General features: G+C 36.7%; 2 protein-coding genes across 2 annotated transcripts; one reads left to right on the forward strand and one right to left on the reverse strand.

Annotated features, from left to right (window-relative positions):
* Positions 1-1,780: 1,780 nt before the first annotated feature.
* Positions 1,781-5,371, forward strand: LOC111206937 (LEAF RUST 10 DISEASE-RESISTANCE LOCUS RECEPTOR-LIKE PROTEIN KINASE-like 1.4). The gene is made up of 5 exons (XM_048760788.1): positions 1,781-2,689; positions 3,477-3,506; positions 3,632-3,985; positions 4,065-4,370; positions 4,644-5,371. The coding sequence occupies exons 1-5, from the start codon at positions 1,882-1,884 to the stop codon at positions 5,267-5,269; spliced, it is 2,124 nt and encodes a 707-aa protein (XP_048616745.1). The 5' UTR covers positions 1,781-1,881; the 3' UTR covers positions 5,270-5,371.
* Positions 5,372-5,844: 473 nt separating this feature from the next.
* Positions 5,845-16,315, reverse strand: LOC125588524. The gene is made up of 4 exons (XM_048759914.1): positions 15,760-16,315; positions 13,709-15,365; positions 13,500-13,639; positions 5,845-5,856 (listed from the first exon to the last, which is right to left on the reverse strand). Exons 2-4 carry the CDS (start codon positions 15,357-15,359, stop codon positions 5,845-5,847), a joined length of 1,803 nt encoding a protein of 600 aa, XP_048615871.1. The 5' UTR covers positions 15,360-15,365; positions 15,760-16,315.
* Positions 16,316-16,519: the final 204 nt, after the last annotated feature.

The following is a 16,519-nucleotide window of genomic DNA, read 5'->3' on the forward strand; positions in this document are numbered from 1 at the left end:
AGGTATGCGCCCAGGGTATTCTTGAGAGAGGCACACAAGTGTGTGGCGTCGTGCCACCAGGCAGATGGCGAGATCTGTTGGTGGTTTAGTTGTAGAGAACTATGCTCTTTATAATAACAATGAGTAGTAGTTTCTCTAACCATTGTAAACTAGATAAGAGTAGTAGGCACAAGTGTGTGTCGGATACCATATAGCAATTGTACGTTGCGGTTTTTTCTAGTGAATGATTTCTGGACGTGATCCCGAAGATGTAGGAAACGAACCCTGTTATCAAATCTTTATGTGTTCTTTACTTTATGCTTATACATGTTATACATGCACTCGAACACATACTAGCCACAATATGCATTAACACATTCACCCTCTTCAAATAATCCAGGCAGAACAGCTATTCCAGAATCGTACCAGAAATCTTCTTTTTTTGACAAAAATATCCTCTAGACGTACCGGAAATCTTCTTATTGTGCTATTGGCGTTGACTTATTATTTAGTCACTTCCTTTCAATTGTTTTTTTTAGGGCTGGGCAAATAAACCGAACCCGAAAATCCAAACCGAACCCGATCCGATGAAAATGAATCCGAACCGATCCGAACCCGACATAAATACCGAATGGATCTTGTTTTATGGTATTTCGGGTTATGGGTATTATCCGAACCGAACCCGAAATTAAATGGATATCCGATAGAACCCGAAACATTCAAAATGCCAAAAAAGAACGTGTACCAAACATGATTTCAATTCCTGATATGTAGCCAAAATACACTAAGATATTATTAAACATCTACAATAACTATCTACTACATGAAGGTTGATGGTTGAAAGTGGCGGTTGAAGCTTGAAATTTTTAGATTTTGGTTTTATTTTCATTGAATAATTTTTTTCATTTCATGATAACTTAATTTTTCGTTTTATGATTTCATTTATTAGTTTTCTTTCTATCAATAACAACGTATACCTTTCGTTTGACTTTGAATGATCATGTTTGATGTTTTTTTCTTATTTCTAAATCGATTTTACTTATGTTTTGGTTACAAAATAGGTACAAATCAAGTACTTTAAACCCGAAGAATCGATTTTACTTATGTTTTGGTTACAAAATAGGTATAAATCAAGTACTTTAAAACCGAAGAACCGGTTGGAACCCAAAACCTGAAAGTACACCGGGTTGTACCGGTTCTTTGAAGATTTACTAACCCCGATCCGAACCCGATAAAACCTGAACCGGTCCCGAACCGAATTTTTATATAATCCGAATGGGGCTGATTTTGATAAACCCGAAAAACCGAGACCCGATTGGACAAAACCGAAACCCGATTGGGACCCCGAATGCCCAGGCCTAGTTTTTTTGTAACACACCGTCGCTTTCTTTCAATTATTGCAATTTCTTTATAGATTGTAATAAAAAATGACAATGACAGAAAGGGACTTTGCGCTGGTCAAATTTCGTAAAAGCAGAACATATAGTGTTTTCTACAAAAAGAGAAAATTCCAAACACCAGCTTTTGAAATCGTTGTAACGGATTATTATATGTCGAACAGGAATCGTGCCTTGTAATGTCCCAAGTAGGAAATCGTTTTATATTCTATAAACAACAAAGATAAAAAAAAACTCGTTTAGATCACTATTCATTTTTATCGTTTACCAATAATAATATATATGCGCATGTCTGCGTTGTAACTTGTAAGGCACCTTATTCCAAAAGAAACATCGATTTGTAAAATATGAAACTCCAAAAAGGAATATTAGTAGTATATAATAAAAGATTGATCAATAAAAACCAAAACATAGGTTCGTTTAATTCAACTCTTACAAAACCAAGACATTCACCAATTATTTCATATCTTCTTCTTCACCATATTCCTATTTGTCTCCCGACACAATGATCGATCTGTTTCTATCCCCCACAAAATCTTTGTTCCCTATAATCATTATATGGATGCTCTTTGTGACACCTTCTTTTGTTTTCTCAGCTGATGATGAGCTTCACAGTCTCTGCAGTCAACCGTTTCCGTGCGGCAATCAAAGCGGTCTCTTGTATCCTTTCTGGATATCTGGCAGAGAAGACTGTGGCCACCCTGACTTCAAAGTAGACTGTAACAGAGGATTCGCAGAGTTAAGTATCTCCTCCGTGAAGTATAGAATCTTAGAGACGAACTATGACTCTGGTATCATACGACTGGCGAGATCGGATTTTATCGGCAATCTTTGTCCGACAAATCCTTCAAATATGCCATTCAACCAAAGCGTCCTTCCACTTTCTCCTACCACCGCACTGCTAAGAATTTATTACGACTGCAGCCAAGACTTTTCGCCGTATGTTCCTAATTATATTGGAGCCCTTGCTTGTAATGGTGATGATGATGATGATGATGATGATGATGATGGCAAAAGATATTATTATGTGACGAGTAACCAATCGTCCCCTCTACTTCAAAGGATTAGAAACGTTTTCAACAGCTTCAGGGTATTTTGCCATAAAAACGTCACTATTCCTGCATCTGGGCCCGCGCTGACCGCGCTACAGTTGACTCCAAGTACAGATAATCTAAAGAAGGCTCTTGAAGAAGGTTTCGAGCTTGGACTTAACCAAGATTGTTCGACCTGCTTAACCTCTGGGGGTGCTTGTGGGTTTAATCGAAGCTCAATTGCATTCACCTGCTACAACAGTAACCGTACTATAAACAACGGTAGGATTTCTTGCCTACATGTTCCAACTTATATATGTTACCACCGTTTGTCCCTGCCTCAAAACCCCACCCATCAACCTTATGAGTTTTAACTATCAATGTTTTCAGTAAGATTGAGAGTAGGCATAGGCGTTCAGATACCCGTTCGTGTTCGGATCGGGTTTTTCGGATTTCGGTTCTATTTTGTAACATCTCCTAGGTCCATTCTAGAAGATTTACAAGTATGGATCGGATTCGGATATAACACTTCAGTTTCGGATCGGTTCGGATATATCCGAAGTAATCATATATCGTTTGCATTCGGGTTATATCGGATCGGTTCATATATATCCAAAGTAAAATCTAAAATTTAAAAGTAAAACATAAGAAATATATACTTTTTTGTATATAATGGAGTATTTAATGTATTTATTTAAATTTAAATATTTATTGTTAGATATCATATCTAAATAAATATGAAATTGAATATTTGAAATACATATTTATGTTTCAAATATTTGTATTGTATATTAATTTGGACATTCGAATTGGTTTCTTCGGGTCTTCGGGTTTTCGGGTTATCCATTTGGGTTTGGTTAATAACACTTCGGGTTTGGTTAATAACACTTCGGGTTCGGATGTAGTTTGTAACACCCTACAAGATCTATTCGGGTCTTTTTTACATTTCAGACCGGATTCGGTTCGGATTTCAGGTTATGAATTTTATGCCCAGCGCTGATTCAGAGTTATGTATTCAGTTCGAACTTACCTTTTTTGTTTTTTATTTATTTATTGTGCCATACCAAAGATACAGGTCTCTCCACTGGAGCTATAGCAGGTACTTACTCTTTCTTCTGTTCTTTCAAGAAACTTGATTTGATTACTATATACCACATGCAGCACATTAACATACTCTTATTATGAAAGCCTTGTTTTTCTTTTTCTTTTTTCCTCTGTCTCTAGGAATCGGGATTGCTTCTGTATTGGTGCTGTTAATCCTGGTAGCCGGATGCGCGCTCTGTCTAATCAGACGGCGGAAGATACAAGCATCTCAGTACACAAGCAAAGGCTTGTCAATAACATCTAATTCAAACAAAGAAGCCTCAAGACATCTAACTCCCAAAACAATCTCAAGCCATCCAACTCCCAAAACAATATCAAGCAGTAGCAATCACGCTCTTATCCCCCCAATCTCTAACATCACAAACGCAAGCACCTACTTTGGAGTCCAGGTCTTCAGCTACGAAGAACTCGAGGAAGCCACTGAGAATTTCTCTAGAGAGCTAGGCGACGGCGGCTTCGGTACTGTCTACTACGGTAAGAACAACTGAGTTTTCAAATCTCAACTTCAAAAGATTTTCATTTTGATCAAACATCTTTGGCTATATTTTAAAAGGCGTGTTGAAAGATGGACGAGCTGTAGCAGTGAAACGACTATACGAAAAATCTCTTCAACGCGTTGAACAGTTCAAGAACGAGATCGACATTTTGAAAACTATGAAGCATCCAAATCTAGTGATACTCTACGGATGCACATCGAGACACAGCAGCGAGCTTTTGCTCGTCTACGAGTATATCTCAAATGGAACTCTGGCCGATCATCTTCACGGTGATCGGGCTGAAACTCGTCCTCTTTGTTGGCCAATTCGTCTAAAAATCGCGATCGAAACAGCAAGTGCTTTATCCTTCCTCCACAAATCAGGTAAAACAACAAATCTGAATATTAATGTGGACCTTGGAGTAAAGCTCACATGATTTAGGCGCCAAAATTTATACATGAGTTTGCTCGGTAAAAGAGCTCGAACGTTTGTTTTCTTTTTTTTTTGAACTCGAACTTCTTATTATCAAAATGATTGAAAAGGTATAAAAAGTTAGTGTATACGTTTATAATTTTTTGTTTTATGTTTTAGACGGCTAGACAGATAGACCGACCCTAGGAGGAAACATAGTAGAATTTGATTTGATTCTGTTGCAGGGATCATACATAGGGACGTGAAGACAACAAACATTCTTCTAGACGAAAACTCCACGGTGAAAGTAGCTGATTTCGGACTCTCACGGTTGTTTTCCACAGACCAAACTCACGTCTCCACGATGCCGCAAGGCACTCCAGGATACGTAGATCCGGAGTATTACCAATGTTACCGTCTAAACGAGAAGAGCGACGTGTACAGCTTTGGAGTCGTACTCACCGAGATCATATCTTCTAAAGAAGCCGTGGATATCACAAGACATCGCCACGATGTCAACTTAGCGAACATGGCCGTTTCCAAGATCCAGAACAATGCGGTGCACGAGCTAGTTGATCCGAGTCTTGGATTCGAGAAGGATCCAGAAGTCAAGAGGATGATGGTGTCGGTGGCTGAGCTTGCGTTTCGCTGTTTGCAACAGGAAAGGGAAGCTAGGCCGTCGATGGATGAGATTATGGAGATTTTGAAAGGGATCAAGGGGGAGAAGTGCAGGAAGTTGCCAGATGTGGTGGACATTGTGGTAAGCAGAGGAGATGACGTTGGATTACTGAGGCATAGTGATCCTCCGCCGGTTTCGCCGGATGCTGATATGTGTATTAGCAGTTCGGATACGGCCGCGCGTTCATTTTGAGTGGTTGTTTAATTAGGTCTCGTCGGTGGTGTGTAATAATATATTCACTCTGCTAAAACTCTTCTTTTATATATTTATTTTGGCTCAGCCAAGAAACGTTTATTGTTTGTGTATATATTACATAAATAAAAGCCAAATGAAACATTGGCCTTGATCCAATTTTTGGAGGGATTTTACATAGATAAAAAGTCCCCAAATTAAGAAAAAAAACAAATTTATATAAGTTCTTTAAGAAATGTTTCAGGCCTCTAAAATCTCAAATCCTGTGATATATATGTGATTGTGTTCTTGGTTACTTTTCAAAATAACAATTCTAGTACTTTTTTAACACTGGAGTTTTATTCCAAAAAGACTGGACCCCGAAAGGGTAAGTAAAAATACAGACAACTAAAAACAGAGAAGAGAGAGATGGAAAAACAGAGCAAGAACCACAGGAAACGAGCAATAGAGCATATCTGAGTGATGATACTCCTATGGTGTAAAATCAACTTGCTTCTTTACTTACACCGTATTCATGTTGAGTTTTAAGATTAACCATTAATCAAAGAACTTTTAGCTAATTGCTTGTTTTGTCTCTATTGCTTTCTCTGTTCAACACAAAAACATTGATCAATCACACTAGGAAGAAGAATCTTCCGTGATCCGTCCTAAATACCAAGCATGGTTAACTTGTGTCTTATGAGTAGCAACACACCATTAAAACAATCTATAGCTTAAAAGAGAAGTCTATCATCCACAGAAATGAGCTAGTAGCCTCCAAGATATTCATCGTCCATCCCTTCAAATAATCCAGGCAGAACAGCTATTCCAGAACTTACCAGAAATCTTCATTCTTTGATGGAAAAACAAGGTCTCAATGGCCCAAACTGAGTTTGGCGACCAGAAACAAGATCCACTTGTCTTTTGGGATGGACTAACAATATCGAGCGAGAGCCAAAGCCCATCAGAGTGGAGTCTAAAATTTAGTCTATTTCATGCATATATTATATATATGGAGGAAAAAAAGAGAATCAGATGTTGATTTAATATTTTGTGATTTGTAAGTAAGTTATGTAAAACAAAACAAGTAGGATTAAGATTAGTCTAAGTATACCAATTCAAATAAGGAATAGGATTTCCTAAACCATTTGGATTTAGGTTTTGGGTTTTCTTAGCTATATAAATCAACATGCTTCTTTATTTAAGCCGTATATAAGCTGAGTTTTAATATCAGTCCATCACCTATCTGTACCCATCTATTTTATTAAAGCAGAATCCCTAATAAAATTTTACCCCTGATTATCTAAGGTATTTACAAAGACATTCCACTCCTATCAGCAGTTAATTGTAGTTAGGGAAAATTGTTTTTTAGAACAAAATAATGATAACTATGTCCCTTTAAACTAATCTTATATACTTTATGTCCCACTAGGCTTATTATTTTCAAAATAGCAATAATGCCCTTAAAATTGTAATTTTTAAATATAATAAATAATGGGTTCGATCAAGCGGGATCGATCGATCCGAAATTACAAGGTCGAACGGATCGATTGTCGAACGGATCGATCGATCCTGATCATTATGCAGAACAAAAAAAACGCGGAGCATATACTGATCGACCTGGTCCATTTCACTCGATCGGCAAAAGTCGATTTCATACAGATCGACCGATCGATCCGTGGAAGCATAGATATGAATCATGGTAGAAATAATATGAAATTTTTGTGAACAATCAATGAAATATAGTTGACGGCGTGAGAAGAAAGTTACCATTTTTTTCTTCATTTTAAAAAAAAAATCATTTTTTTCAAAATATGAAAGTGAATATTCCCAAATATTTTGTTTCCATATTTTTAGGAACTGATTTCTTATCCGTAGAATACAAGCTAATGTGTAGAAATCGGTTTTTACAGGTTTTTAAAATTATAGTGATATGTAGATTTGATTTCTACATGTTTTAGATTTAAAGTAAATCTGTAAAAGTCGGTTTCTACGTGTTTTAGATTTATATAAATGTGTAGATTTTTATTTCTAAAGATTTTAGATCGGTAGGTTAAGCGTGGAATGTGTATTCTAAATATTTTTAGAATACTCTTATTCACGTATATCACATATTCTAAACATTGTAGATTCAATGAAAAAAGTGGATTTCGCTTTCTACTTCGTAGAATGTCATTTCTACTTTATTTAGAACATAATCTGAAAAATATGATTTAAACATTTTTAGAACTGAAAAAAATATCACTAAGTTCATATAGGTATTTTATCAATAGTTACTATTTTTCCAATTTTTTTAGTTTGTAAAACTATTTATTAAATTTATTTTCAAAAATATTAAAGGGTATTATAGGCAAAAATGACACAAAATAGTTATTAGTCTAAAAGGACATAGTTATCATTTTTTTGCTATAAACAAAAACAATTTTCCCTTGTATTTAATTGTTTCTATTTTATTTCAGCATTTAAAGTTTTCTTTTCCTTCTTGCTCTCTTTAATATCTAGGCATTTTCCTTCTTCCATTATTTGATTTTCTTACTTCTATATTATTAAAAGAGAAGTACCCATTTGAAAATTTTTTTACTTCATTAATTAAGCTTCCTATTTTTTTTACTTGTCTTTTTCAGTTGCATTTATGAAATATCCTAAAACGAATAAAACTGCCTAATTTATTACTTATATTTTCAGTTACATTAATGAAATATGCTTAAATGAATTTAAACTTCCTATTTTATTGTTTGTCTTTTTCAATTACCTTAATAAAATATCCTTAAATAAATTTGGACATAAAGTCATTTAATCAACCGAAAAAACTCATGAGTTATCATTACGTGCATAATTTTAATAAAGGAGATTTTTAAAAACGTGCATCATTAAAATGTTACCTAAAACATGCAGCACTAATATATAACATGCATCAATAAAACTAGAATTTGACTCACACAATTGTACGGATATTATTTTCAGTTGATTAAATTTAAAAATAATTATTTATTCAAAAAATATTTAAGAATGGCTATGTTTTTAAAAATTATATGGTATTATTTGCTCATAACTCATTTGTCATTTGATAAATTGTTAGGAAGAAAATTTTAGCATAATATAACTCAGTTGTCATTGCTAAATCTATGGTTTTTATTTATATTTTTTAATATTTAATTATAATATTTTCATTTTATATTTGAAAGATAAATGAATTTTCTTTCAAACAATATTTTTTTAAATGTATTTTTAAAAAAATAATCAATTAAAATTGTTATTATCATTGAATATCATTATTTTTGACATAATTTGAGTTTTCGTTTACATCAAAACTTATCATATTTTAGAATAATTTTAATTTAAAATGTAATTTTCATATTTTTCAAACAAATTCTAAAACTATTTTTTAAATATTTTGTTATAATTGTTAAAAAAATATTGAGTTGCATTTCAAATAAAAAGGTAAAGATATTAAAAATATTCTAATTAAAATATGTAAAATTTAATATAGTTTTAAGGAAATGGTCAAAATAAAAAAAAATTACACATGAAATAATCATGATTTTTGTTAACTGAGCGGATCATTATTTATATGATATCGCACACGAAAGAAAAATTTCTGTTTTTACAATTATCTAATTAACTATATACTCATTTTTTTATATGATATCACACATTCGTAAAATAATAGATAGTTTAAGATGCAAAAAAAAAATTTTTACTTAATGAATATAATATGAACGAGTATTACAAATACATCATTTAATAAAATAAATAATTAAAAACTGAAAATTCATATCCGCGCTGGCAGGGTCTAGTTATGTTTTAAGACCAATACATTGAATCACCGTTTTTGTTCACCATTTCCTTTTTCTTTTGTTTGTTCCGATTTCAATCCAAATATATATACAATAGTTATAAAAAACTACGTGTACTCTCAAAGTTAATCAAAGTATAAATACAGCAGTTATAAAAAACCTTTTCATACAATATTTCAAAATGGATCTTCCTAAAATAAATATACTTTACATATTGCTTTTGTTAATTAAGCCAACTTCACAGAACAAAAGGAATACATAAATTAAATATAATAACTTCACTTAAATATATTTAACTACTTTATATTCAGGAAACTTAAATTTTCTTACATTAACAAATTTAGAATATATTGGTAATCTTTAAAGTGGTAAAATACCAAATATTCCTTACGCATAATTGTATAAAAATATTAATTATAGGTTACAAACATTATCCTATATAACTACTAAAATTAATAGATCGAAAACGCATTCATCAAAAATTAATGCTTAATGTCATCAAATAATATTACAATCAGAAAGAACCAATAAATCATATTAGCTTTCGAAATGTGATCAATATACATAGAATTAGTATATAAAATCATATACCATTTTGGTAAAACTTAATAAAAATGCATATTAGAAAAATTATAAAAAGTAAAAATATGTTTAAATCAATGTTTTTTAATTTTACTTCGACACTAAAATCGACTATTTTCGGCCATTGGATTATTGGGTTGACCGCGGCTGAACTGTATGTCAATATTTTATTTAATTTAATATATATAATTATATTATTAACTGGTTTTCTAGGGTTTTAGCTATTTTCGAGTTTAATAGAATTTTAAATAATGGATATTTCTTAAAACCTAAACATGATTATATATTGGATTCTTCGATTTACCGGTTTGATTGCGGGGATAGGTCGGTCGTGGGTCTGGATTGGGTTTAATTACATTGATTTAAATGCAATTTTTTTTAAATATATAAAATTCTTATAAATTAAAAAAATATTTGTAACGTTTTAATGGAATTTTGAATCACAAAATATCCCGCGCTTTTAAAGCTTAAAAGCGCGGGTCAAAATCTAGTACGTGGCAACATAAGAATAAATTGAAAAATTAGTAAGTCCAAAATCCAAAATCCAATTGCTAGAAAAACTTATATTAACCCAAACATAAATGTATACTCAGCAATCTCATTAATGAGACTTTCTTTAAATGGCTCAAGATTGGTTTATATTGTGATCCAACATAATAACATTTTTTAAAAAGTGTAAGATATACTCTTAGTCTGTATTATTTGGACAGCAATTTAAATCAAAGTTTTCTATATATTGATAATAGGTTTTTCTGCCTATTGCAAATGTTGTAGTATAGGGGGGTGAATGTCGAACCAGTCCTAGTGATGTGAATCAGTGAGAATACAAGTCATTTCTTAAGCTAAGCGGATTTAATAGTTGTGAGTATGTGACAAGTAACAATAGCAAACAGAGCAATACAACAAGGTTTTAATCAATTTAGACAAGTGAATCCATGGGCTAAGGGAATTGACTTCAAGTAACTAAGATCCAATCTAGGTGACAAGCTTTCAATCAAAGTAATCTCTTAAGTCTAAACACAATTTTAGACAAGTCCTATGTCTAGGTAAATGTCCATTTGCTTAGAAATCATTAAACATCAAATGTCTTTGGCTTAATTCAATCAAGCAATCTTTAAGTTCAAGTTTAATAACTATCTAGCAATTTTAACATCAAGTGTCCTTGGCTAATCTCACTAGAGCTTAGTTGAGTTGATTCAAACACTTCATCTAATCATGTCTGATGAGAAGTGTTTAGAAATCAGGTTTAGAGTGATCAAGACTAAACAAGCATTAAAAATACTCAACAAGCAAGTTCATACAAGGATCTAATACAATAACACCATAAATCTTCACTAAGTTCCTCTAATCTCCCTAACCCATGAATTCCTAAGGAAACTACTCACTAATCTCCATGAAAACACTTAATCTCATAATAGATTGAAGCATATTCAAGTAGATACAACAGAGAATAAAGATAAACAAGGATTTAAACAAGCAAAACGAAATTAAAACTCAAGAACAGATGATGAACAATGAAGAACAGCTCAAGAACACTAAGAACAATAATATTTCAAAGAGAGAGAGTTTTGACAAGTTAAATTATTACAAAGTTGGATAATGATGTTTCTTGCCCACCCTTTTGATAAAAAGAAAGCAAATATTATACAGAAAAGTAGGAAAAATCGTGCAAAGGAAAGGTGGGTGGAAGAAAGTGGGAAGTTGGTTAATCCCATCAACTTTCCAGTGGTCCCCGGCAAGGGTTGATACACCTGTAGTAAATCGATTATAACTTATCCAATACAGCTCCAAATGACTTGAAACCACTTCCATTGGAAAGCTAACTCAATTTCCAGTGTCTCCACAAATTTTGAGCTTCAGAAAAGATCTTTAAGGCTTTCATCCGTGTTCATCTTTCACTCTCCGGATTCGGGAGCGACCTCGCTGTGTCGCTGCGAGAGGTCGCTCCGGATTCGTTGTCTCCGGGTGATCAATACGCGAGCGACTCTTCCCTGTCGCTCTAGTAAGGTCGCTCCAGTAGGGTGATCAGAGCGACTTGGTGGTGTCGCTCCGGACTGGTCGCTCCGGGTGATCAATACGCGAGCGACTCTTTCCTGTCGCTCTAGTAAGGTCGCTCCAGTAGGGTGATCAGAGCGACTTGGTGGTGTCGCTCCGATTGGTCGCTCTCATGCCTTGCTCGCCCAATGACCACTCTAAACACTCCTTTTTGAGCTCCAAATGCCTCCAAGTGTCTCCAAGAACTCCATGTGGTACTCCAATACCTGATAAGGACTCATGTATGCAAAATGCAACCTAAACATGGCTAAATCCTAATCTATATGATCAAAATGCACATGGATTAATGGATAAAACAATAGAAATATGCAAGATATCAACTCCCCCAAACTTGTTCTTTACTTGTCCACAAGTGAACTTTCTAGAACTCATAGGGAGAGAGGTTGAAGGTGGGAGCTCATAACCAAAAGAAACACCACTAGCAAACACAATTAGCACACTCTCTTATTACACTCTAGCTTCTCTAGGCCTATCTCAACTCCTTTTGTCCCTACACTCATCATCAAGCATCCACACATTCAGATCTGCCAACTCTCACATTCATTAAGCATAAGATATCAAGTGAATTCTTGCAAATGGTCAGTTGGTCCAAGTCATTTGGTTGGGTAAGGGAAGGCTTTTATTCAAGTGATTCAAGAGGTTCAAAACATATGATCTTTAAGGTGGTTTACTCTCAAAACAAGTAGCCTTGACATTGCACATAATATATCTAAGAAAGGGACCAACTCATGCATACAATGCTCAATCTCCATTGTTCTACCCTTTTCCCAAACATATAAGTTACACATTCACTCTCAAATGTCAAACCCAACTCACACCTCTCACCAAAAGATTCTAAAAACATCAGCTCTTTTTCCTTGAAATCTATAAGGGATTTTTCACAACCTCAAAATGTCTCTCAGCTCCTAACACTTTGCTAGCCCCCTTTTTGTCTCTTTTTTTTTTTTTTTTTTTTTTTTATATATATATATATATTTATTTTTTTTTTAGGTTGGGGGCCAAGACTTTTCAAAAATAGAGCTGGAGGTTCTCTACTTATCCCAATAAATCAATTCATGATTACAACGCTCACCCTCCCACCTATAGCTAGACAATAGAGTGTCCAATCCAGCAAAAATGAAGATCAAGCATTGTCGTTCCCGATACTCTCAACATTATGCACATGTAAAACTTTCCGAAGGAGGCCTCACTCATCAAACAATGAAAGCTTAAAAGGAAGGAAAGGTTTTGGGAGTGGTCTACCACTAGAGTTTGTCAAAAAGAATGGCATAAAAGATGTGACAACTCAAGTGTGTATAGCCATGACTCAGTACACAAGAGACCCTAAGCAAGAAGCATTAAGTTCATTTAGTTCAAATAAGGTTGTAGCTGGCTTCAAAGACTGAGTTTCTACAATCAACAAGTTTCAAGAAGAGTTTTCAAGGCTCGAAACATACAAGTCTTTTCGAGAGGTGCATGGCTACTCAGGTGCAACGTAGTGTTCTTTACAAGGCATTTAAAATCATTGCTCCCAATGCAAGTGAATGCAACCTATATGCTCTAGACTCTCCTAGTGGTGCAAATGATGCAAACTAAATGATTTTTTTTTTTTTTTTTTTTTTTATGCAAATAGGTGTGCAATGCATGACTCAAATGAAACACAATCAAAGCAAACATGATCAAATGCTTGGTACCTCCCCCAAACTTGAGATACACAGTCTCTGTGTGTTCAAGGAAAGAGAGAGATACCGAGAAGAAAACTAAATTGCAAAAATGAAATGGTATATACAAGGGAGAGAAAGAAGTACCTCCTATGGATAGTATGTGGGGGCAGATGCCCCAGCATCGTCGTCGTCAGGAGGGAAGGTGGTGTAGTAACCACCGGATGCTGAACCGGAGCCTCCATACCATGGTTGGCTCTCAACCTCGTCAATCTCGTCCTCACTGTCTGAAGAAGCGAGGGATGGGGATTTGTTGCCTGAAGTGGAAGGTTGAGTGGGTGGGTTCCTCCACTTACGCTGAAGCTGCGCAGCAGTGAGGGGGAAGCCAAGAGCATCAGGCGGTGGTTGAGGCTGGCGGTTTGAGGTGTTCGCGAAAGCGAAATCGGCTGAGCTACATCCAGCTATTCCTCCCCTAGTTAAGACATCAGCTACTTTCTTCATGAACTTGGCTGAAGTCTTTGCCTGCTTCTTCACAGTCTTGCTTAGCGCCTTGCATTTATCCTTCAGCTTTTCTATCGTTCTGTCCTGAGCTTTGTTCCACCTCTGGAGACGACCAATGTGGTCATGAGCATCACGGAGAGCTCCAGGTGGAAGGACTCCGTCATGGGGCTTGAAGTAGTAGCGCGGAGGTCCATAGATATGCTCAGATGTGTCTGCAACAGGCGAGTCAGGTTGCGTAGGGACACTCCTTTTCCTTGATGGAGCTGCTTGAATTGGATCGAGAGGCCCGTGTTCTCCGAGAAAGTACTCCTGGGGAATGTTGAAGCTGACAGCTCCAGGTATCTCTAAACTCGTCAGGTTCCGGTTTGGAAGAACCACCTCGACTGGCTTGCCCTGCAAGTAGTAGTGGTAGACGTAGTCCTTCCCATACATCCCACTGAAATATGTGGCAATCCTCAAGTAGGTGCCATCAATGAACCTAGGCCCCGCTGCGTCCTTTCCCAAGGGAACATTCAGAAATTGGAGCAGTGGTGTGATCATTCCGCCTATCCCCATCTTTGGGCGCGAATCAGTGGTGTACCACGCCCAATCTCTGTAGTGCTCGAGACGGCCCACAAAGAAACTGACAATCCCAAAAGTAGCATAGATGTCAGTGCTGGGAAGGGGTAACACTCCAGGTTGAGCGTAGGGACGGATAGCCGGACAGAGCAGTCTCATGTCTTCCTCAGTAACCGTACCAGCTTGCTTCCGTGGGTAAAAAGCATGGACTAGCAATCTGTGGAGGTAGCGTACAGACGGGTGTCGGATGTGTGAGTTCTTGTCTGCCCCGGTAGAGTGCTTGTTTCCAGTAATCAATTTCCAGAGCTCTGTGGGGAGGTTCTCACACTTGGGAAGTGAGTGGTCTTCTAGGTCTTGGAACCCCATGACCCTCCCAATGTCCTTGAAGTTCATGTTGAATTCTCTTCCATTGACCTTGAACCTGATTTTTCCCCATCCTTGTCTCACATGCGCCGTGTCATGGTAAGTGACCACAAGAGAGGATAGGAACTGACAAGTGACATCCTTGTAGAAAGGATAAGCCATGGTGAGGAGTTTTGGCATCTTCAAATGTCCCAGCATCGTCTCAATATCAGACTCTAGACCCAACTCCTTCAGCAAACCGAGGTCGGCAAACCTGGTTGGAGCCCAAGTGACTCCATTCTTCAAATGGTCATATAGCTCCTCCACAGATGGAGTTTTCGTTCTGTCTCGATCAACAGCAACCCCTTTGCCCTTTGACATTTTGGCTTTCTTCGTAGGTGCCGGCTCATCTTCACTCTCAGTTTCACCTTCCTCATGGGTGGGAACTGGTACGCTTTTTCCTGCCCTCTTCTCGTGTTCTTTCGATTTCTTTGCAGCCAACGTCTGCTGTCTCACAGTCCTCTGCGTCCCTGAGCCAGTTGGCTCGCTGGTTAAAGCTTTTCCTCTTAGTGCAAACTCTTGACTTTCGGCTTCTTGCCTCTCAGCTTCCAACCTTCCCTTTGTCTTCTTAACCATTTTCACCTGAAAAATTACAAACTTGGAAAGGGATAAGTAGATGGAAGTAAAGAAAAGCAAGACTTTGCAAGATCAAATTTTTGCAAAAGTGAACTTAACAGGTGAATTTTTCAGTTTAAACTCAAGTTCAACACAATGCAACAATGTAACATCTTAACGCATCTAGTCCACCCACAAACACACCCAATTAAGATCAAATTCGAAAAACCCCCAAATCCATGAATCCTAATTTTGCCAAAGTGCAATTTAAACTCAATTTCACCATTAATTCAACAACCCAACTTGATAGATAAACTTTCCCTAGTCTATTTCACCACAATCTAGCAAGAAAAGAATCAAATTTCGACTTTCAAATTCTAGGGTTCATGGACCTACGAATTTGAATTTAAAAACTCAATACCTTGCTCTGGATGAAAGGAAATGGTGAATGGGTAGTGAAGAATAGACTACAGGGGCGAAAGCTTGGATTTAGAAACAAGAACTAGTTGATTTGGGTGAGAATTGAGAAGGTTTTGGGAATTTTGGTGTGGGTGAGTTTGAGAGAGTTTGTGAGTTTTTGAGAGGAGGGGAGAGTGATAGAGATGGAGTCGCGGGGGTTGGGGTAGGTTTAGGGTCGTCCGGTTCGGTCTAGGGTGGTTAGGGTCGGTTTATTTGTATTAAACCGGGGTTTAGAGTTAGTAAACTTACCTGGACCGGTTCGGGAGCGACGTGAGGGTGTCGCTGGGAGAGGTCGCTCCCGAGTCGTTTCCCTGCGTCGTGTTTCTACTAAACCGCGAGCGACCTTGGGGTATCGCTCCAGAAACCTCGCTCTGCGTTGGAGCGACGTCAAGGTGTCGCTCTAGTGTGTCGCTCCGGTTTATCAATACGCGAGCGACTACGAGGTGTCGCTCCCATAACGTCGCTCCCAGCTGGAGCGACCTTTCCACCTCGCTCCGAGACCTCGCTCTGGCGCGGTTTTTCTTGATCCGGCGACGAAATCGCGAGCGACCTTGTAGTGTCGCTCTCGAAACCTCGCTCCCAGGTGGAGCGATCTTGAGGTGTCGCTGTGAGACCTCACTCCCACGCACAACTCCTGCTCAAAACTGAACCGATCAAGCACCTGAACACAACTTCTCTCCCTTTTTTTTTTATTTTTATTTTTTTTTTTTTTTATGCAATAA

The sequence above is a fragment of the Brassica napus genome, chromosome C6 (genome assembly GCF_020379485.1).
Source record: "Brassica napus cultivar Da-Ae chromosome C6, Da-Ae, whole genome shotgun sequence".
Lineage (NCBI taxonomy): Eukaryota > Viridiplantae > Streptophyta > Magnoliopsida > Brassicales > Brassicaceae > Brassica > Brassica napus.

Excerpts from the sequence above, each read along its gene's own strand:
- LOC111206937 (XM_048760788.1), top strand. The coding sequence starts at position 1,882 with ATGATCGATCTGTTTCTATCCCCCACAAAATCTTTGTTCCCTATAATC. Across the intron at positions 2,690-3,476 it reads TAACCGTACTATAAACAACG|ATACAGGTCTCTCCACTGGA; the intron begins GTAGGATTTCTT and ends GCCATACCAAAG. Across the intron at positions 3,986-4,064 it reads CTTCGGTACTGTCTACTACG|GCGTGTTGAAAGATGGACGA; the intron begins GTAAGAACAACT and ends ATATTTTAAAAG.
- LOC125588524 (XM_048759914.1), bottom strand. The coding sequence starts at position 15,359 with ATGGTTAAGAAGACAAAGGGAAGGTTGGAAGCTGAGAGGCAAGAAGCC. Across the intron at positions 13,640-13,708 it reads ACCACCGCCTGATGCTCTTG|GCAACAAATCCCCATCCCTC; the intron begins GCTTCCCCCTCA and ends CTTCCACTTCAG.